Below are 24522 nucleotides of genomic sequence, written 5' to 3'. Positions count from 1 at the left end.
TTTTTAACCTATTTACACGATGTTTTGTTCTTTTATGCCTCTATTAAATAAATGTCATTAATAACCAAATCAAAGAGATAATTTAATAAAACCAATCAATTTCTTTTTGTGTGTGTGGTATCCAGGAAAATAACACACTAAGCCTGGAATGTACTCTAGGAGGTGCTGTATGTATGGGAAATTAATAGTTATTTTCTTATCTGTTAAACTGCCATTTGATCTGTTGGGAATAGGCATTGTTTTAGCAGATGTTTGGCTTAATGGAGTGGCTATACCTATCATGCTTGGGTTACCAGTTTTAAAAGAATTAGACTAGGGACTTCCCTGGTGGTGCAGTGGTTAAGACTGCCTGCCAGTGCAGGGGACACGGGTTCGATCCCTGGTCCAGGAAGATCCCACATGCCGTGGAGCAACTAAGCCCGTGTGCCACAACTACTGAGCCTGTGCTCTAGAGCCCACGAGCCACAACTACTGAGTCTGCGTGCCACAACCACTGAAGCCCACGCGCCTAGAGTCCGTGCTCCACAACAAGAGGAGCCACTGCAATGAGAAGCCCGTGCACTGCAATGAAGAGTAGCCCCTGCTCGCCACAACTAGAGAAAGTCCGTGTGCAGCAACAGAGACCCAACGCAGCCAATAAATAAATAAATAAATACATACATACATACATACATACATACATACATGTTCCTGTAAAAAAAAAAAAAGAATTAGACTATACTGAACTACGCTCTTAACATAAAGTACGTTAATTATAACATTTTCTATAGAATTTTGTAGTGCCTCAGGCTCATCTTTACGAGCATCAGTTATTACACTAGGGCTGTGCAAAAATGGTATTTCCGAGCATTGGTAAACTGGATAAATCATCTTGTATTTTTCTAGAGGGGTTATTTGATTCTTTTTCCCTTCTACAGCATTCATTATGACAAATTTTTTCTGGTTTACATGTATTATTAACGTAATGATCTACTTGTTTAGGCAGTAATAGAATTTGCTAGTGTCTTCACCAGAGAGAGTTTCTCCCAGTGGCCCAAGAGGCACTGGAAAATTAATAAAGGAAAACTACTCAATTTTGCACCACAATAAATGCCACGTAATAGGGGAACTTAAGCACATATTTGATTGCCCTTCTTCCTGCTGCCATTGATTGCTGCCAAAATGACCAGGTAATTATGAGAAGGAAATAGTCAACTTGGCCCCAACCCTATATAAAAATATCATCCAAGGCTGAGGAACTTTGAGGAATTTCTGCTGGATATACTATTGATGGGTCACTTAGGAAAACCTGGTACCTTATTTGGAAGTCTCACTTCTAGGAAAATAATCAAGGTCATGAGAAGTAAAGTAGTTCTTGGGATAATTACAGTGACAAGTGAAGAAGAGATAAGGGCAAGCTTTGGGACTGATGGACAGTATACCACCTGGAATCTATTTTACTGTGTGGAATAATAGATTTTAAAAGTAGGGACCAGACAGTGACTGTACTAGGCAGAAGGTATGCAGTTGTGGTGGGTGTTCTCCCTCACACAGGGAAACAGCACTATGAGAAGCTCCACGTGTTGAGGACTGAGCCAGTCAGAAAGCGGGATATAGAAATCCTGTCTGTTACGTGGCTGCTTATTTTAAACACAAAAGAGAAATGCTAAGACAAAGTTTACTACTCCTAAATTATCAAAGCGATAATGTAAATTTACATTGGCTAAGCCTCAGCATAAAATCTGAGAGCTGGCATTAAACAGCAACAAGATAGACAGTAAAGAAACATCCACTCCACTTACTTAGAAGCAAACACAGCATCTTAGTTGATCTCATGTCAGCTGAAGAAAAGTTTCTGCCACATAAAAGGAGAAGAACATTGTACTTAATGTCCAAAGTGAAAGTGTACTTTGAAAAAGATTTGCTACAGGGAACAGAGAAATTGATTTTAGACAGCACCTATTTTTTGCTTTAATAAAAACCAAGGAGCTAGAACATTTTGTAAAAGTCAAGGTGACGGTAATGTTATATAAAAAGGTGAAATAATAGACTGAGATGAAAAATCGGGTAAGAGAAATTGAAAGGGAGATGAGCAGAATACAAAATTTCTTTGCAGAGATGTATACATCAAAGGAGGTATACGTTTCACACTTGAAGTCGGTAGATTTTATGTGATATGTGATACATAAAATATGTGAATTATATCTCAGTAAAGCTGTTTAAAAAAAAGAATAGAAAAAAAAAAAAAGAATAGGCCATGACTTTGATTTGATTGTATTCAGAATTTTTACCATTTCTTTTTAATATTGAATCAAGATCAAGAGCCATATTGTTCACCATCACTTGTTGCCTGGGAATAAATCTCAGTGTAGATGTTGTTCAGGTATAACCTCTTATATTTGTGGTAGTGCATTGATAATACTGATTCCAGTATTACCTTTTAAAAATTTTACATCATGGCTCAAAAATAATGAATGAATAGAAAAATCTCTTCTCATGGATATTCAGTGATAAATAGATCAAATTTTATTGTGTATTTCTTACTATTGTTGTATTGATTCAGACTCCACATATCACTGGTTTTGTCCAACACTGAAGTTGAATATCTGCTAGCATGTGCATAGTTAATTGTTTTTTCACATTGTAGCCTCTAGTACATCTATCTGATAAAGGCATTTTGCCAATAGTTTGTTCTGTTTTTTGTTTGTTTGTGAGTGTGATATTTCTCATTAACCTTGTGGCTGGTATAATAAGTCTGTTGTTGATAGTTTGACTTGCACCTGGTTTTACTATAAGCAGTGCTCTTTGTTTTTTTGGCTTTTTCTTTAGCAACAACATTCATCACTTTTGTTCTGGAAAGCATTACTTAGTACTTGTTCTGTTCTGGAAAGACTCATACAGGTCATTGTGCTTTGGAAGTGAAACAAAAACTATAATGTCTTTAGGCCACTGGTCTGACCATGTTTCATAGCAGGAAGCTAGGAACAAATAGATTGATGACTCAATAAATTGAAATTTCAAATATTTACTATGTTAATTTTCTATTTATAATTTTCCTTTTCATTTGCTTATGTGACAATCACTCTTGTGCTAACACATACAGATTTATATTCTGTATTCACTGTATTAGAGTCCTGTTCATTTTAAAATTTATGTTTTTTATAAGTTGCATTATTTACTATTTTCATTACTACTTTTAATCCTTCAGTGAATCGTTGAACCATTTTTATTACTTTGAGATATAATTAAAGCATACAACTTAATAAATGTAAACAGCACTCAAAAGATATGAAGATGCATTAATTGAGATGAACCGAACCTGATCATTAGTATGAACACGTAGATACAGTTTTTGTAGAATATTTACAACCTTTAAAATCATAATGTTCAATAAGACTACTGGAAGATTTCTGGGAAATGATTCTGCTTTCCAAATTAGTGAAGGTATATGTTCCACACTTTGAAAATCACTGAGTTAGAGGACCAGAAGGCACTACTGCTACTGTGGCTAAACACTTGGCTGCAAGTGTTAGATGTCCTCAGAATGTTGTTGTGTGTTGTGTTACAATAACCCTGTTCCCCTGAGAAATGAAGATTAATTCTTCATTTGGGATTTGTTTTGCTTGGATTCAAAGTGGGTAAAATTTTTATGGTACTTCAATTTACAAATTTTTAAAAATCTAGTTACAACATATTTACTGTCCTTCTCATTTTTCATTGGTTCTTCATACTCTTTAACTGATCATAAACCCTTGAGCTATAGGTTTATTTATTTAAATAGAAAAAAAATGTTTTACTACTAGATGGGGATAGGAGGCAATGAAGGAAGCCAGGAGGAAGGGGATCTGAAGTACTCCATCTTGGGCACATGTAAGTATCTTCTCCAATCCTGTAGGCATTTTAGTGCCTACTATTTCCTCTTTTTCTTCCTTTCCTCCTCCTCCCATAAGTACAAAGAAAATGATGAGGAATTCTAAATTTGCATACTTAACATATAAGATACTTCTTAAAAATCATGGTTTTATTTGCATTTTCATGTCCAGTGCCTGTCTTTCAGGCCCAGACTTTTTTTTTCCCTCCCAGTTCTACCTCTACATGTACTGATTAATTACATTGACATCAGTCTTATGATTAACTAATTCTCTAATTAAGGCATGTTTAGGGAATTTGGAATCATGTTTTCTTTCTCTTTCCTGGTATTGTAGTCTTGTGTTACCTTTCTCCCTGTTATCTGGAGTAAAAAATCTTATCTTTGAATCATTCTTCTTTCATTCTTCATATTTAATCAGTGTTCCGAAACTTGGTCATTCTTTGCTGAGAAATAGCCTTCTTTGTTTCCTGCATTGCTATTTTCAGGTCCAGGTTCCTGTATGCTGAGACTACAGTGGTTTAGCCAGACCCATTGATTCTAAGTTCTCATTCTTCTAATATGACAGTTTATTTCTTTAAAATTACTCTTATCAGAGTTCCTCTTTCATCTATCCTGAATCCATAATTTTTAGGGAGTGTCTGGAACCTAATTTTACCCTACCTAAGCAATCGTATTTTCTACTATTCTCCAACATAGAGAAGGGGAATTCTAATTTATTGTGTGTAACTCTTGTGCCAGGTAGGCACTGTGCTAGGTACTTTACATATACTATAGCTTTAAATTTTCAAAACTACACTGCAAGGTTGATATTTCTGTTTCCTTTTTATTTATGAAGACACTGAGATTCACAGAAGTTACATAACTTGCCCCGGATCACAGCTAGAATGCGTGGAATAGAAATATAAATTATCCACCTGTGTGATATCCCAAAGTGTGGATTTTTTCCACATCTCTCTTGTATTGCATAGTATTTATCTTTTATCATGTATCCCATAATGTATATATTCTTAATATCATACTTTTTGTTCACGTGACTCTTTCCTCCTAAAATTCTTCCATTCATTTTGCTACCTATCCAAATTATATCTCTCCTTTAAGGACCAACTTATTTTCTTTTCTGTATGCTTCTTTGAATTCTATTTCTTGTTTACCTTTTTTCTGTCAACTTTTGTAGCACTTTTAATATCTTATTCTATTTTCTGTATGTCATGTGTGTTAGTTTTTTATTCCCAACTGGAGTAGAAATTCTTTGAGGGCAAAAGCCAAATTTTTGCTGCTACTTTAAAGGACTAGAGGCAAAGCACATAGAGGGTTCTCTGTGAATCCTTATGGGCTGAACCATACAGTGACATTTGGGAAGTTTTTCCTAGTTTTCAAAGAGTTAAACTGAAATTTAAATCATTTTTGCCTAATTGTATTTCCTTGTATACTAGTTTTTGTTAATAATTAAAAGGTAAATGTAAGCTTTAAACTGCTATATTTAGAATCAAATGCTGGGGAGAGCCGTATTTTTCACTTTTAAAAGTTCCATTTCATTCCGTTTTTATCCTTTTCTTAGAATCAGCTGTCTTAATATCTAAGTTACTTGAGATAGTTTGAAAAAAAAATAATGACATCTTGCAAGACTCCCAAATTCGTCTCCTCTTCTCCTGCCCACTAATTTATTTTTGGAATATCAGTCAGACTATGTGACATATTGGAAATAATCTTAAACGTGTTTTCTGTAAATGTTAAATGTCGTTAATATGGATTAAAAGCTTAGTGGTAAATTTAACCAACTTTTCTCAGAATAAACTTAAGTAATTTTGTTACTTTTTCTATGTTTGGATGACTGCTATGCTCTAATTATATTGAATTATTTTGTACTCAGTTTGCTTTGAGTTTAGGTGGAGAAATTGATGTAAACTTCCTTTTTTGTGTAACACTAACATGAATCCACTTCCTTTTTACCTTTTAACTGTATATTGTTTTTTAATATACATTTATATAATAAAGTATTTAAAAGGTTAACCTTTTAAAAAAGGTTACTTTTCCCTGATTATTATTAATTTGGATTGAATTAATTCTTCAGTTCTTTTCAGTTACTCCGTAGAAAAAGTATGTACAGTTTACTTGGGGCTTAACCAGAATTTCTAGTGCTATATGCCCTTATTTACCAATTTAATTCTAACTATTTTTCTCTGAGTTAGATTAATTTTTTTCTGTGATAAACCTATTTTTTCCCCCTCTTTTTGTTGTCTTAGTATAGGATTGGATGAAATGCTTTGATTAGAAGTAAAAGATTTATTAGTTCATGGTGTCTAGTGTTAACATTTTTCCACTTTTTAAGGTGTCCCTTTGAAACAGATGACTTCTTTTTGGAATTGGTTTCTGTTTTAGTTTAGTGTTTTTTTTAAATCGTTAAACAACAGAAACAATTCTGAATAACTTTGGCAAAAAATAATTTGACAAAAGGATACTGAGTGATTCACAGATTTGAATTAAAAACTAAACAATGAGACCTTGGGAAAGATGGAAATTAAGGAATTCTGGGGTGCTCAGAGGCATGAACTAGTACACTCACTTTTAGAGGCTATCATCAGCTGATTGAACCCCACTTACTTTGTGTTTGTTCTCAAATTTTAGTTCCTAGGAGAACAAAAAAGAGTTAGATCCTTTGCTCCCATCCTGTTGTTGGTGATACCATACACATATTTGTGTGGGTATGGTAGTGGGTGGTATATAGAATTAGGTGACTGGCTGTCTTGCTGGAATCCTAGGACACTGGATTGAATTGTAGTTATTCAAAGGAATAAAGGAAGGGATTATGGACAGACAAAAACAAGCAATGTCCACTAAATTTATGCTTTTATTATACAGTATGCATAGGTCGACACATACATGTAAACAAATCCAAGATGTTTACATGTGGCAGCTATCCTATTCAGCTGCAGATATACCTTATCCCCAAAGGCAGACAACCCAAAGTCCCGTCCAGCCACTGTACCAATTCTGTTTGGCAATTAGGAAAAGTAATTCTTAGAGAGTGATTTGTTTGGAGGGTGGCAGAAGCTAGATTATAAGAAGTTAAGGTGAGATTGAGCGGTGAGAAAGAGGTACCAAAAGATACAGATCACAAAGAATCATTTTATTATAGTGTTAGAGGAGTTTAAAGGTAGGGAAGTCATACAAAAGGAATAAAAAGATAGCAGTAAAAAGATGCACTACAATTTTTCTGTAACATCAGGCATATACCAGGACAATTGGTCCCTTATTTAAAGGTTCTATACCTGTGAATTAGTCTGTATTAAGTAGATGGTATGTTTTATAATGCTTATTGAGTTTTCAGTATTCTTATATTTTTGAGTAATAATCACTGTTATATTTTCTGTGTCCAAAACTAGATACCATCTTTAACATCTATTACATTGTCAATTCCTTTGTGAGATTTTTTTTTATTACAGTAAAAAGATTATTATACAACAGATAATTGACAATGAGGAAATAAAAATATCAAAATAGTAAGTTTTTCCTTTGGTATCTTCTATAAAACACAGAGTTCTCTACTTTGGCATGGATAGATAACTTTGGAGAACCTAGACTGTTTATTGAAGTATTTGTTTTCTTATCCTGTATATATTGTCGTGTTGTATAATGCTATTATCTGTTTATCGTTAAACTTTCTTTTTATTTTTAGCTGACATCTGAAATGTTTGAAGCAGATCTTGAGAAGGCATTGTTGCTAAGTAAATTAGAATATGAAGAACACAAAAAGGTATTTACACATTTATGGATTTAGATATTTTAGGTTTAAGTGGTCAAAAGTTAGAACCACCCTTCCTGAATTTTGTATAAAAGTTCTTTAAAGTTTGTCCTAAAAATTTATCCTTGTAACAAAGTAATTAACATAAAGTTTTCATGATATTTCTCCTCAAGTTCTGAGAGATAACAGAAACACGAGCACTAAGCTTTGTCTGGTGATTTGGAATGTTCAGTTAAGAAATTTCTCCAACCAAGATGAAGGGGAGAGAGGAAATGAGGCTAATAGCAGATGATTTATTTTAACTTATTTTAAATGAACATAGAAAATAGTTAAATTTTAAAAATTTAAGTAACTGTGAGTACAGGGGCATCCATTAAGAGACCCTCTGCTAGAGATACACTACTAATTAACTGAAGTAAATAGAAGGACATTTCTGATAATTTGGCCTTGTGAATTCAGCATTTATCACTAAGCTTTGATATTGGGCTGTGTGTTGAAATGCATTCTACAGCTTGTAACTGTAGGGACATTTACGCAAAAAGTAGTGTTTGTTTCCCTTTTCTATGTTTAAACTGAGCATTTATATCATCTCCATATTATTTAACATTGTAGTCCTTTACATATATTGGGAATTTTTTTTGGTCTGTAAAGTTTATTCAACTTGTGATTGCTCAGTGGTTGATCATAAATGGCCTCTGGTCATGCTTAAGGGCCTTTATACTATGTCATTGTACACTAGCTTCTTCACTCAAGAGGAAGGGAGGAGAGGAATTAACATTTACAGTAGATGATTTTGCTATTTATTTATAGCTCAAGGGAAGAGGATGAAGGTTGCCGTTAGACTGGACTTGGTACACTATATGTGTTAGTTTCATTTTCCGTGTCCCTATTCCTGTTATCCAGAATAATCAAGAATAACTATAATCCTTGTTGTTACTTGTCCGTTTAGACACAAAGCTGGCAATTACAAAAGTGGATACAGCTAGCTTTACTATGATTTAATCATTTAAATGGACTTTCACATTACACTGGAAAAATCCTTCTGACTTGCCCAGTTTGAAGATAAAATTTATCAAAAAGAATATTATCATACAATGATGATTTGTTGTTGTTAGATATATGTCTACATTCTAAAGCTAAAAGGATTAGCTGTACCTATGGAGAAGGAGTAGAGTAGATGGTGTTGGTAAAATATGCTCCCAGCCAGTTTTCTTGGCGCATAGGCCTGGTACCTAAAAGCATAGGTTTTATCAGGCTATAATGACTCTCAGAGAATGGAGGAACTCCTTTTGTATGTGATGGCTAGTTTGATGTGATTACATTGATGTAGCCATTGAGTTTTAAGTCAATATTCCAATAAAATAACTATAATTATTTTAGCCTAAGGATTTTTATAATAGCTAAGGTGTGGGATGGCATTTTCTATCCTGTCACTCATTCACCAGTTATTTTTTTGACTAGCTAAAATTTGCTAGGCATACAGTCCAAAGATAAAGACATGGTCCAAGCTATTGAGTTCAGTGGAAGGAGACACACACATAATTGTAGTGTATAGTATTGAGAGATTTTGTGTTTTCAGTGCAGTGGGAATTCAGGAAGATAGAAGAATTTTCTGTGCTTTTGATGGGGATGGGTTTTAGGAAAGGATTCGTTTTTTTTATTTGATAAATTTGAATGTTACAATTTGTAAATTTAAGGTGTACAGTGTGTTACTTTGATACATTTATATATTTTAATATGATTGCCAGTGAAGCAATATTTATCATATTACAGCATTGTAGTATACTATTATTGACTATATTCATTATATTTTGCATTGGATCTCTATGGTTTATTTATTACTCATTATAAGTTTGTATACTTAAACACCATACCCCCATCCCCATCCCCATCCCCATCCCCATCCCCTGGTAACCACCATTTTACTCATTTTATTTTAACACGTTTGACTTTTTTTTTTTTTTAATAGATTCCACATATAAGTGATATCATACAGTACTTGTCTTCCTCTGTCTAACTTATCTCGCTTAGCATAATGTGCTCAAGGTCTATCCATGTTGTCACAAATGGCAGGATATCTTAGGAAAGCGTTCTTAAAGAGGAGTCGTACTCAATGTATTAGAAGTTCAGCAGTAGGCAAGAGAAAGTAGGCATTCTCAGGGAAGGAGTGACAAGTATATGACATGTACACATGAAAGAGTAGCATTTTGAAAAACTATAATTTACGGACCTAGAGTTGCTGGAGATACTGCCACCAGAATAGAATATAAATAACCTCATGTACAGGCTAAGGAGATTGAGTTTTATACATTTGTTGGCAGAGAGCTGTTGAATATTTTTAACTTTCAGATTGATTACAGGTTTTCATTTTAGAAACTTATGCCGTAACAGTGTAGAAGATGAATGGAGGGGGTAAAATTAGAGAGTGTTGCAGTGTCAAGCTAGAGAAGACAGGGGAAGTGACAGAAGGTATGAATAAATGAGAATAGATTTAAGAGATCTTTAGGAGATAAACTCAACAAGACCTAGGGACTAATTTGCATATGAAGTGTATAGGAAGAATAAGCGAGGATGCCTGAAGTTTCTAGCCTAGACAGTTGTGTAGATGATGGTGGCATTAAGCAAGGTACTTACTAGAAGGTCAAGTAGGGAAGGCAGGGTGAACATATTTAGTTTGCAGATGTTTATTGAACATTCTGTTTGAGTACATACACAAGTCATCAGGTAGAACTTTAAATTTTGAGTTTGAGGAACAACAGGTATAAAGCATAAGAAGAATAGGTTACGAATGGAATAATGGTAAACAGCGGCTGCATTTTTAAGAATATAGTTGGGGAAAGAGAAACCAGTGAAGGAGACTAAAGAATAGTGAGAAGTGTATTGAGAAAACCAAGAGATGCTTGAAAAAATAATGTCTTTGGGTTTGGCATTGAAGAGGAGGTTGACTTTAATTTTAGTGTCAGAGACTAGCAGAATCCAGATTTCAGTGTGGTTAAGAAAGGAAATTGAGGGGCTTCCCTGGTAGCACAGTGGTTGAGAATCTGCCTGCCAATGCAGGGGACATGGGTTCGAGCCCTGGTCTGGGAAGATCCCACATGCCGCGGAGCAACTAGGCCCGTGAGCCACAACTACTGAGCCTGCGCGTCTGGAGCCTGTGCTCCGCAACAAGAGAGGCCGCGATAGTGAGAGGCCCGCGCACCGCAATGAAGAGTGGCCCCCGCTTGCCGCAACTAGAGAAAGCCCTCGCACAGAAACGAAGACCCAACACAGCCAAAAATAAATATAAAAATAAATTAATTAATTAAAAAAAAAAAAAGAAAAAAAAGAAAGGAAATTGACTGTAGATTATTGTGTTAAGTTTGGTCCTGAAATGAAGAAGAAGAGGGTGGCAACTAGGAGTTACAGACCAAGGAATAGCTTTTTATTTTTATTTTAGTGTTTAAGAGGGAAGAGATTGAGTGTATAAATAAACAGGTGTCTTTTTATACGGTTTGGCTAGCCTATGTTTTGATTTTCTTATTTGCCTCTTATCTTTAAAAAATAAAACTTTAAGAAACATATTGCCCATTGGTTAGTTGATTTTACTAGTGTTAAACCGAGCTTAATTATTGTTGGTAATTTTTTTTAGGAATATGAAAATGCTGAAAATGCATCAACTCAGTCAAGGGTTATGAATAAAAAAGACAAAAGAAAGACTCATCAGGGAAAAGACAAACCTCTCACAATATCACTAAAAGAGTTTCAATCTGAAGGTAATATACGTATGAAATCTATTACACTAGAGAAGCTATTCTTAGTCCTTGTATAATTTCATTTTAAGTACCTCTCTAATTTTTAAAATAAGTAAAGATTGTTTTATTAATATGTTACTTAGAATGTAAAAAATGTAAACCTGCTTGAAAATAAACTATTTGGGGGTTAAAGTAATTTAAAATCAGTCATTAAAACCTCATAAAATTTCAATAAGAATTTATCTTTATGTATTTCTGAATTTGTTCCTTTTCTAAAACTCACTGAAAATAAAAATTGGTATTTGTAGTTTTTGAGTCATCTTGAAACATATTATTGTCCTTATACATAAATTGATTTGGCTTACACTAGACCAGGAATAGTATTTTCAGATTTCATCCATTATTGGTCAACCTCTTCAAGTTATCTGGAACTATATCTTAGAAAATTAAAACGTAAATTTTTAGAGTGAGACTTATTACCAGAAATCTCTTTATAACATCATTTGTATTGGTTTTATTGAACAAAGAAGACAGAAGGAAATTATACCATCCACTGAACTTTTGAAGACAGAGTACAAAGCACATTATTTTTGAATTGGGAAATGGTGAAAACTCTTAAGTCTGTGCTGTATAATATGGTAACTGCTATTCATGTGTGGCAATTTAAAGATCAGTTAATTAAAATGAACTAAAATTTAAAATTCCTTAGTTGCATTAGCCACATTTGGTGCTCAGTAGCCACATGTAACTAGTAGCTTCAATGTTAGACAGCACAGGTATAGAACATTACTGTCATCACAGAAAATTTTGATGAAGAGTGCTGTGCTATACCAATCAGAATAGTTGCTAACCGGATAAACAACAAGGTCCTACTGTATAGTGCAAGGAACTGTATTCAAAAAGAAAAAAGAATAGTTGCTGACCAAATGAACAGCTCTTTCTTCATTGACCAAGAAGTCAGTTTGACTCATATGAATTTAAGCTTAATACATTGGGCATTAGTTCCATGAGGATTAATAAGACCATAGCAATAATCTAAAAAAAACCAAAACCCCAAAATACTTTACTGTTTTCAGAAACAAGCCTACCTGTGAAGTTAGGAATAAATTTAGAGAATCATATTGTTTTCATTTAAGGATGAGAAAACTTTTCCCTATAGTCTGCTTCTCTAAGTTGCTTTGTTTCGGGGTTAAAAAGAACAGATACATGTTAAATTTCCAACTTTAGTAAGAAAGATTTTAATATAAGAATTATGTCATTAAAAACTAGACAGAGACATGAAAAGAATGCTTTTTAAAACTTCTTTATTTTTCATATGTTTAAGTACTATGTAAATTTATTAGATGCATTGAGAAAGACATTAGTGTGATACTGTTAAAGGGAAGCTGTACAACTATTTCAAAACATGATTAACACAGTCATAGTTCTTCCTTGGGTTTCTGGCATCACATTGTATACTAGGTAGAACATGCTAGAAGAATGACTGGATAACCCACCAGGATTTGGTAGTTTGACCTGAAACATGTGATTTTGACATTTACTGGGTTTATGGACTCTATTCTGATCAACAGATGCTTTAGAGAACTGGACCAGCTTTTAGATTCTCAAATAGATTTCTCATAAGAAGCTATGCTATTAAATTATTTTTAGTCCTTGAGAATGGAAAATTTCTGCTGTGCACGAGAAGCATTGTTAAATATTAGATATCCTGATCATCTCCAATTTAAGAACACTTGCTACCTATTTGTACTTTAGTTCAACCTTATATCTGTGTGGATTCCCTATGTCTTCCTTGTAATCACTTCCCAGAAATACTGTGTTGTTACTAAGTCAATGATTTGTTTAATTTGGATATAGTTATGCCATCTTTTTTGTATTCATTTATAAACATTAATTTTTAGGATTTTTTTCACAGTATTATCAAATCACTATGATATGTATTTTTAAAATGAAAAAAAAACTAGGTAATAGTTTTGAAGGACACAAATTACTATTCTACCTTTTATTTTATTCCACAAAGGCAGTGATCTGTACAATTTTTACAGTAACAGTACCCTGTGATTGATTTTAGACATACTTACCCCCTGCAAGTTCTTCCCCCGCAAAATTATGTGAAACCACAAATCTAAAATATATGGGATTCAAATGTTTAAAATTTAATAATACCCCTTGGTATGGGTGGCATTTACTGGGATATAAGTCTTTTAAGCTGAGCAAATTAGTAATTATATGGTAAATTTTAACATCATATCCCTAGAAAAGTAAATTCTGATGTGAGTCCCAGACAACCCCCAAATGTCTTCTGTAACTCTTATTATAATTTTGAAATTCTTTTCAATAACTTTGTTTAAATATTTTTTACATACTGAAATATTTTATATGTTTATGTCCTTCAGTGAAGTCTCACCATTTTTTTTTTTCATTTACAGATCACATTAGTAAAAAGACTGAGGTAAGTATTATTATAACCATCTTTATTCTAGAAAACACTTGATGATTTTTTTTGTTTGTTTTTTATTTATTTATTTATTTATTTTTGGCTGCGTTGGGTCTTTGCTGCTGCGTGCGGGCTTTCTCTAGTTGCAGTGAGCGGAGGCTACTCTTCGTTGCAGTGTGCAGGCTTCTCATTGTGGTGGCTTACCTTGTTGCAGAGCACGGGCTGTAGGCACACGGGCTTCAGTAGTTGTGGCTCGCGGGCTCTAGAGCGCAGGCTCAGTAGTTGTGGCGTACGGGCTTAGTTGCTCCGCGGCATGTGGGATCTTCCCAGACCAGGGCTCGAACCCGTTTCCCCTGCGTTGGCAGGAGGATTCTTAACCACTGTGCCACCAGGGAAACCCACTTGATGGTTTTAAGAATGATACTTTAGTGTTTAGCAGTAAGTCTGTTTTGAGACATAGCTATTTAACCCATTAGCTTGTCATGAATGAACTCAATCCTGTCTCTGGCAATTAAAAGGATATAAAGTACATTACAGTAGAATAAAAATACTATTTGCATGCAGTATAATATCGTTTGACTTTAGCATCCTAATTGTTGTGTGTCTGAAGGTTACCACGTGTAAGCTTAAAATTTTAGGGAAAAGTGGTGTAACGCTTTAATCTTTACTAAAAAACATCCTGAAACCATGACTCAGGATATTTTGGAATTATGGAAGTTGTGAGGTAAGCTGTGATTTTATAGTTTATATCTGTGGATAAGATAACCTGATCATATACTTCTCTTACCATTCACCATTAGAGGGTAGTGCAGCCTACACATAATTTCCTAGTGTTATTGATTACTTTTTTTCTTTTAAGACTCTAATACAGCCTCCATAAACCTTTTAGAATTGGAAGATACTACTATAAAATCTCTTCTAATATTGAGGAAGTTACTAATAAAATGTTAGAGTTCTTTTGACTTCTTTAGGTAATAATTGAAAGTTTCATTATTCTTCTGTTACATATTATTCTTGTTAGTAATTCCATTAATTGATTTTTTTTAATGGTCACATGTTCTTTGATTTCACTTTAGAATGCATACATGGTTTTGAGCACTTTTTGTTGTTGTTGTTTTAGGTGTTTTCTTGACAGGTCAGGGAAATGAAATCCATCTCTGAGAAAACCACATCTAAATAACTCTTTGACTATATTAATAATATAGTCCTCAACTATGCACACAAGCACACAATTGATTTGTTGTTAGACAGATGATAGAAATTCTTTTAAAGTTATTTACAAACCACTGTCACTGTTTTTAGATTAAAATTTAAATGACTGCAAATATAGACTGAGTATTAATTATATGTTTGAAAGTGGAAAACATGTACTTCTGGACTGATTTCAATTTTTTTTTACCCATTGATTTATTTGGAGGATAGTTTTATGCAAATGAGAAAGCAGATACAAATGGTACACCCTGTTCTTAAGATACTACCAGCAACTGGTAGTGGAGGGAAAAATAATTTTTATAAACTATTCATGCTTGCTTTTTCTTCTTCACTGATTTGAAAGAAAAAAATGCAGACTGACAGGATCTCATCTATTTAATATATTTAACCCAAGTTGTATTTAAACAAGCATAGGTATGTGACATAGCATATGTTTTGTCTCTCATTATAGTTTTAGAGCTGTTTTCTATTATTAAATAATTTGATGTGTAATAAAATTCACTTTGAGTAATCCTGATGATTAAGACATTTTAAACATTTGTAAATGCATTCTAATTATAATTTATTTCCTACATAACTATTTTAAGAAATTGGTCAAAAGAATATGTAATTCACATTATCCTATGACACTTGTTAAAAATATACCAAAGTTATGTTGTATGTATTTCTGTTAGTATTATTATTCATTTTCTCGGGACTTGGATATTTAAATGTGCAGTGGTTATGCCATTGTTCTAGGAATTTAGAAAAACTTTTTTCTGGAGAGTTAAAAAAATAAGTCTGAAAAAAATTCTCATTTCAACTCTAAAATGAGATATGTTTTCTGCTCCTAAAAATGTACTAATTTTTGTTACCTTGTATGCTCAATAATTGACTTAATTCTTTCCATATTTAATAGGTCACTTATGCCAAGAGATTTTTTCCCATGGGTACTCTAAAATTCCCAACCTCTGTCAAGAGCAAAGGCATGGTATCTTAGCCATCCCCTTTTAAGTCAGGAGTTTACTGGGTAAAATTCAAAAAAGAAGAGATGTTTACTTTATTGCTTGGTGAGGATGAGTTCTTGAACTGCCTGTATATTTCTGTAGCTGCTAGCTAAATGTGTTCTCAGGTTAATTTCGTCATTCTCCCTTTTCTTTCTCCATCCATCTTGGTTATGTGTTATTAATCTCAGTGTTTTCTTTTCAGTCCCAGTTCTTTTTAATCTCTCTCACCCTAAAACAATTGGAATAAAAATCACACTTGTAGGAGTAGAAGGTGGGAACAATTAAATTTTCTTCTTTGGATGTCCAGGAGATGTTACACTGTTAAATCAGTACCCTCCCCATTATTCGCTGCAATAGTCAAGAAGATCCCAAGAGAATTCTAGACAAGCAGAGTGAATAATAGAATAGGTGCTCTTAAAAACCTCAAATAATCATGCCTTTAAGGAACATTACTTGATCCTTAAAGTTTTTTTGTTTTTAATTTTAACTTGTTGCCTTTTTAAGTGTCAGTGCTTCTGGATAGAGTATCACATAGCTACTCCTTTCTCTTTAGTCCCACTTTTATCAGGCCTTCCCAACTCCAGTCGTTCTAATGCCACTGAATAACTTTAAAAATTTTAGTGATCATCATATGGCTTGCAGTCTAAAAGGTCAAGTCTTCAATAAGCCTAAATAGACTACCTCTAGAAGAGAATGCAAGAAGTTGTAACAGTGGTTGCCAAAGGGTGGGGAAGAAGGGGTTCCTGGGACAGGGATAGGAGAAAGGCTTACTTTTCACAATATAAGCTGTTGAATTTTCTATCTAGTCTATGTACTACCTATTAAAATTTTATATTAAAAAGAAAAAGCACTGGGTGAGAGAAAGAACCGGGAAAAAAACCCAGTCCTATGTGGCTCCACAGCCTATTTCTTTTTTATTGGACTGTGCTTTCAGCATGTCTGCCTTGGATATATGAGCTTGTATAAATAATTTATTCATTTTAGATCCTAATTATATTAGCTAAAAAGTAAGATGTGGGATCTGTTGATTTCTAAAATTATGATAAGTGGTCAGTGTGTGATTGAAATAAATATTATATGCTAAAAAATGAACCCTGTAGTTAATACTACCAAAACACAGGAGAATAGCAATAATAGATCATTAAATTCTAAAAACAAATTCTCCCTAGCTTTAAAAAATCTCACCTAAAATCTGACTTTACCTAAGCAATTCAGCCTATATCCTACCCCTCTCAATGTCCTGAATCCATTTTTCTTCCCATGCCTTTCCTTATTCATGTTTATTATATTTGTTAGCTCTCTTGGTTATAAGTAACAGAAGCTGAACTCAATTGAGCATAAGCAAGAAAGGAGACACTTACTTGGTTCATATAGCCAAACCATGGAAGAATAGGGAAAGAACTGGCCTCATAGTTACTGGAGCCATGGATTTTATATAGCCTTAGGATAGTTCATTTTTCTCCCAAGTCTCAGTTGCCATTTATGGCCTCACCTCATGGCAGTTCACATGGTTACTGGGGGACCTCAGGGTTACATCATTATAGGATTTCCTATAAACTATTAATTAGCTCTTGAGGCTTGATAGAGTGAAGTTCAGGTGTTTTTTGTTGTTGTTTGTTTTTCGGAGAAGAAGGGAGCAAAAGTATTTCCTAGGTGGTGTGTCACACTTCCTGTCATCTCAGCATCAGGGGGCATATAATGTCTGGTTATTGTTATGTTAAAATTGATGAGTGGTTCTATCATTCTCCAGTAAAAGGAATCACAATTTCTTGGAGAAATGGCTCTGCTTCTAGGGCTGCAACAGGGTATATATAAGATGAGCCCGGAGCATCTTGTAGTGCCAGAAAATAAGGAAGTGCTCAAAAAACAAAAGGATAGGCTTGGGGCATATCAGAGGGACATAGGAACCAACCTGAAATACTTTGCAATGGCCAGAGCTGCGACAATATGAGAAACAAAATAAAATCCCTGAGTTGATACTAATATAAATAAGTTATTTGAATAAATGAGAGACAAGAGGCAAATCTCCCATACAGAAAATTTGCAGTAACTTATATGATTTATTCCCCCTCCAGGAGAGGGAGCTTAACTCCCTCCACTCCCCTTGAGTGTGGCCTGTATTTAGTAACTTGCTTCCAAAGATAGAGTACAGAAAGGGAGGGAAAATAACTACACTGGAGAAACCTGGCAAACACAGCTTTGACCAGGTGATCAATGTTATATTATTAGTGATAAATCATGTTGATAGCATGTACCCTTGATACGATGTGAAGAGAATGGCCTATTCCTCTGTGGGTTTCCCCCTAAAAACACATGTCTAATCATGAGAAAAACATCAAACAAACCCATATCAAGGGATGTTCTACAAAATACCTGACCAGTATACCAGTATGACTTGAAAATATCAAGGTCATCTAAAACAAAGTCTGAGAAAATGTCATGGGTCAGAGAAGGCTAAGGAGACAGGGTAACTAAATGTAATATATCCTGGATGGGATCTTGGAACAGAAAAAAGACATTAGGGAAGAACTGCTTCTAGGGAAATCCAGATAAAGTGTGGAGTCTAATTATAGTAATATACCAATGTTGGTTCCTTAGTTGTAACAAATGTACCATAATAATGTAAGAAGTTATCAACCGGGGAAACTGGGTGAGAGATATATGGAAACTTTGTACTATGTGAAACTTTTCTGTAAATCTAAGACTATTCTGCAATTAAAAGTTTATTTTAAAAATTGATTAGTGGGTTCAGGTTTGTGAGCCAATATAAAGTTTCCCATCAGACTTTCACGTGATGCTTTTAGTAGCTATTAATGATTATTTGCTTGATCATAATTATTTCTTTAGAGCTCGTTCTTCATTAAATTTAAATTTATTGCTTCAGGAATACATGCATACAGTAATAATTGAATGATAAAGTTTATAAAACCAGTAGTATCCCAGCTATTGTCATTCCCTTACTACATTTTAAAGTCCTTCTCATATTTCAAGATTGACTCTGTGTCAAGCCATGCAAGAGTATTTAGAGTTCTTCTGAACGTGCTGTATTTTTTCATACTACCTTGTCTCCCATGTATTCTTCCCTCCCATCTTTCTCAGTGATGTCTTGTCCGTGGATAGTTGTTAGTTCTTGTGAGGGGCAGTGAAATCAGGAACAACCTATGTCACCATCTTGATGATGTCACACCCTTTCCATCTTTTTTTATTTGGCTAACTATGCATCAGAACTTGGCCAAAGAGTCACTTTTTCCTGGAAAGGTTCACTAATCATGGTCTTATTTAGATGCCCAAACATCCTGTGTATTCTTAATATCACTCAACACCCTGTTTTATCATTGTTTTGTTTCTTCACTAGAATTTGAGTTCTTGGAAGTCTACGACCATATCTTACTGCTTTAATTTCTTTGGTAGTCCTAACTCCTTTCACATAGTAGGTAATGTAAATGAATGTTGGTTGATGAGTGAATGTTCTGCTTTCCTTCTAAAACTTTCTCTAGCCTTTTTTGGTCTGCTTCTTCTGTGTATTTTTATCACACTATAACAGAAGCATATAGGTTTTAATTCCTCTGCCAGTTCAAGCACATTGTTAGGGGCTTCATGGAGTTCTGCATTAAGAAGAATTTTAAGACTGCATCCTTGCTCAGCAAGAAAAAGTGCCACACTATCAGTTAATATGTTTGCCATTTATAAAAGAGGAAGAAGTGGCTGCATGCTTTACAGGTATTTGCCATCCCTGATGTGTATAGAAGAGTGCTTAATTATTGTGTTTATTATTATATCATGTGTTGGTTTTTGTCTTTCGCAGTAAATTGTGCGTTCCATGAGAGTAGCTGATATGTAGCATAGTACTAATTGCATAGTAAGGGTTTAACAAATAATTATTTCAAGTCAAATTCAAGACTTGAGTTCATCAGGGTCTGTTCTAGGGGAAAGAAGAAAGTAGACTTATCCTATATATACTGTCATCTTTAATACTATGCTTATATAAAGAACACCATTATTTTGATTTCCTCTTGGAATAAATTCAAAGCAGTCAAGTGTGGCAAAAGAGGAATAACATACAGATGGAACATTTTGAGGTTTACATGTTACTGTATATTAAGGTATCTTAAAACTATTTTGGGGGGTTTTTTCTTTGTTTCTTTTAACTGTAAAGATGGGAGGCTATTCTTCTAAGAGTTGGCTTGGAGCCCTTAGAAATATGAAAAGAATTGTTAATCAGTGCATTTATACTTGTCAGTTTGCTCTATAAATGATGTGTTCTTCAGATAGGAAACAGGTACTCAGTGGGAAGCTAGGTTTGTTTACTTAATTGAAGTATAATTTGCACACAATAGAAAGTACCAGTCTTAAGTGTGCAGTTTGATGAGGTTTGACACATACATAAAGTTATATGACGTACATTTCTATCAAGATAAAGAACATTTTCATTACATTACAAAAAATTCCCTTCGGCCCCATCGCAGTCATTCTCTCATGCCCTCCCCTACCCCCCACAGGCAACCACTTTTGTGATTTCTACCATCATAGATTAGTCTTGCCTCTTTATTTAAAATAAAGCGTACAGTATGTTATTCTTTGGTCTGGGGCTCTTACCCTCAGCAAAATGTTTGAAGATTCATCCCTGTTGTTGTGTAGGAGTGGCTTTTTCCTTTTCATTGTTAAATTATATTCTGTGGTGTAAATGTATCACAGTGTGTTTGTTTATTCATCTTGTTGATGAACATTTGGTTTGTTTCCATTTTTTGACAGTTATGAATAAGGCTGCTATGACATTTTAAAAAACAGCTTTATCAAGTTATAATTTATGGATACTATAAAAGCTATCCATTTTAAGTGTACTATTCAGTGGATTTTAGTATATTTACAGAGATGTACAGCCATTACCATAATCTAATTTTGGATTATTTCCATCATCCCCAAAAGAAACCTCGTGCCCGTTACCTATACCCCTTTTGCCCTGTCCTCCCCTCTCCCCTGGCCTAGGCAACTACTAATCTATTTTCTGTTTCTATATATTTGCCTATTCTGGACATTTTGTATGAATGGAGTCATAAAATATGTAGTCTTTTGTGACTTCTTACACTTAGCATGATGGTTTTTAAGTTCATCCACATTGTAGCATGTATCAGGACATGCTACAGTTCCTTTTTATTGTTAATAGCATTCCATTGTATTTAATTTTATTTCTGTATTCATCAGTTGGACATCTGGGTTGTTTCCACTTTTTTGGTTATTGTGAATAATGCTGCTATGAACATTTGTGTACAGGTTCTTTTATGAACATGTGTTCAATTCCTCTTAGGTAAAAACCTAAGAATGAAATTGCTGTGTCATGGGGTAGATGTAACTGTAAGAAACTACTAAAGAGTTTTCCAAAATGGCTGTGCCATTTTACACTTGTGGACGTATAGGTGGGAGTCTGTGAAATAAAGAAAGTTATTTTTGCATTCCTTGCAGGGAGGCTGACAAAAGGTTTTTTATGATGCTAGTCTTAGTTCCTTGCACTAAACTTTAAATGAAAAACATTTTCAATAATTATTTGTATTCCTCTGTGCCAGTAACAGCAGAAAGTGTAATTTAAAAGCAAAATGCGGGACTTCCCTGGTGGTACAGTGGTTAAGCCTCTGCGTGCCCGCTGCAGGGGGCCCGGGGTCAATCCCTGGTCAGGGAAACTAGATCCCTCATGCTGCAACTAAAGAGCCCGCATGCCACAACTGAGATCCTGCACAAGACAACGAAGATCCCATGTGCCACAACTAAGACCCAGTGCAGCAAAATAAATAAATAAATAAATACTTTTTAAAAAAGCAAAATGCTTTTTACAATAATAGATTATAATAATACTTAGATATAAATCTAATAAATGATCTGTGAGACCTATATTGGGAAAATTATAAAACTTTATTGAAAGATAGTAAAGACTTAAATGGAGATACATACCATGTTCATAGATTGGCAGACTTATTATAAAGGGGTCACTTTTCCTGAAGTTAATCTATCAAATCAGTGTAATCCCAATCAAAATCACAATTTAGTTTTTAAAATAAAAATGACATCACTTCTAAAAATTAATGTGAAAGTGCAAAGGACCAAAAATAGCCAAAATGCTCTTGAGGAAGCAAAAGATAGGAGGACTTGAGCAATCACATATCCAAGATTTTTTTTTATAAAACTAATAATTAATACTGTAAGGATTTGGCACAGTGATAGACAAATAGACCATTAGAACAAAATGGCCATAAACAGACCAACCATGTGTGTACCCTTGATTTATAACAGAATGATGTGGAGTATTACTGGGAAAAGGATGTACTTTTTAGAATAAGTGGGTTTTGGGGGGCCAGCTGAATATATTTATGGAAAAAAGGGATTGGATTATTCACATCATACACAAAAATTCATCCACAGTGGATCAAAGACCTAAAAGTCAAAGGCAGTGTTCTAATTCTTTTAGGTGCAAATATAAGAAGAATATGATTTTAGGGTAAGGAAGACACAAAACCCACTAGATTTAAATTTATACATTGAATCAAGGACTTCTTTTCATCAAAGTATATTAGAAAAGTGAAAGGATGATCTCCAGAGTAGGAAAAGATTTTTTTCCAAAGAAGAACTCAATTGAAGAATGGGTGGAAAAACAAGTACTCACAAAAGAGGATATTTACATATCCTTAAAAACATACAAAAAGATGTTCACCCTCTTTTGTGATCAGGGAAATGCAAATTAAAACCACAGTGAGACAATTATTTATCCTCCATGTTGGCAAAAATCAGAGTCTGATGATTTGAAGTGTTGCTGAGGATACAGCATAATGAATAGTATGCTGCTTATGAAAAGGTAACCTGTTATAAACAGTTTGGTCCAACATAGTATTGGATGTCCTAGTCAGGGCAATTAATCAAGAAGAAGAAATAAAAGGCATCCAAATTGGAAAGGAATTCATAAAACTGTCATTGTTTGCAGATGACATGATATTACAGTTGACCCTTGACCAATGCAGGGGTCAGGGGTGACAATCCTCCGCTTAGTCAAAAATCCATGTATAGGGGCTTCCCTGGTGGCGCAGTGGTTAAGAATCCGCCTGCCAATGCAGGGGACATGGGTTCAAGCCCTGGTTCGGGAAGATCCCACATGCCGCAAAGCAACTAAGCCTGTGCGCCACAACTACTGAGCCTGCACTCTAGAGCCCGCGAGCCACAACTACTGAAGCCCGTGCGCCTAGAGCCTGTGCTCTGCAACAAGAGAAGCCACCACAATGAGAAGCCTGCGTCCCGCAACAAAGAGTAGCCCCCGCTCACTGCAACTAGAGAAAGCCCGCGTGCAGCAGCGAAGACCCAATGCAGCCAAAAATTAAATAAATGAATAAATAAATAAATTTAGAAAACAAAAACAAAAAACAAACAAAAATCCATGTATAATTTATAGTTGGCCCTCTGTATACACAGTTCCTCCATATTAGAGGTTCCTCTGTGTTTGGAGTTCCGCATTCACAGATTTAGCCAACAGTAAATCATGTAGTACTATAGTATCTACTGTTGAAAAATAATTCACGTATAAGTGGACCCATGTGATTCAAACTCGGATTGTTCAAGGGTCAACTGTAATATAGAAAACCATAAAGACTTCACCAAAAAACTGTTAGAACTAATAAATGAACTTTGCAGGGTACAAAACCAAGATACAGAAATGTCTTTCATTTCTATGCCCTAATAACGAGCTATCAGAAAAATTAAGAAAACAATCCCATTTGCAATTGTATCAGAAAAATAAAATACCGAGGAATAAATTTAACCAAGGAGGTGAAAGACGGGTACACTGAAAACTACAGGCGTACCCTAGGAGATACTGCTGGTTTGGTTCCAGACCACCACAATAAAGCAAATGCTGCAGTAAAATGAGTCACACGAATTTTTGGTTTCCCAGTGCATATAAATTATGTTTACACTATACTGTAGTCTGTTAAGTATGCAATAGCTTTATGTCTTTTAAAATGTTCATACATTAATTAAAAAATATTTTACTGATAGAAAATGCTAACCATCATCTGACAATACAGGATTGCTATAAAATTTCAGTTTGTCAAAAACGCAGTATCTGTGAAGCGCAATAAAGCAAAGCACAATAAAATGAGGTATACCTGTATTCTATTACACGGGTCCATTTATTCCTGTGCTAATATTGCAATGTGCTCATCACATCATAATGTCTTATATATGAAAGAGCAAGGGACAGTTGTTAGTCATTAGAAAAATCAAATTGGATCTCTACCTTCCATCATACATTAAAATCTGTTCCACACAGATTAAATACTTGTATATGAAATACAAATTATACCACCCTTAGAACTATAAAATATAGGGGAATATGTTTCTGACCTGGGGGTAGGGGAAAACTTAACAAAAACACTATAAAATGAAAGATTGTTAAATTGGATGCTGTTCAAAATAAGTAACTTATTTTCCACAAAAATACTAAAAAGAATTTAAAAGACAAGGCACAAATTGAGAGAAGCTATTTTCGAAACATGGAACTGATCTCTATCTCTATTAGTGTCCAGGTA

The 24522-nt window shown here is 34.4% G+C and overlaps 1 protein-coding gene across 3 annotated transcripts in view; it reads left to right on the top strand.

Annotated features, from left to right (window-relative positions):
- Positions 1-24522, top strand: part of GKAP1 (G kinase anchoring protein 1) — a 79948-nt gene that overhangs the window by 13045 nt on the left and 42381 nt on the right. For all 3 annotated transcript variants that reach the window (XM_082469836.1, XM_082469837.1, XM_082469835.1), the window contains exons 5-7: positions 7527-7604; positions 11221-11344; positions 13753-13775. In XM_082469836.1, the coding sequence (XP_082325962.1) occupies positions 7527-7604; positions 11221-11344; positions 13753-13775 (225 nt within the window). The remainder of the gene's footprint in view (positions 1-7526; positions 7605-11220; positions 11345-13752; positions 13776-24522) is intronic.

Source organism: Balaenoptera physalus (assembly GCF_965194825.1).
Source record: "Balaenoptera physalus genome assembly, chromosome: 7".
NCBI lineage: Eukaryota > Metazoa > Chordata > Mammalia > Artiodactyla > Balaenopteridae > Balaenoptera > Balaenoptera physalus.
Note: the sequence above shows the minus strand (reverse complement) of the source record. Positions and strands in the feature narration are given on the sequence as shown.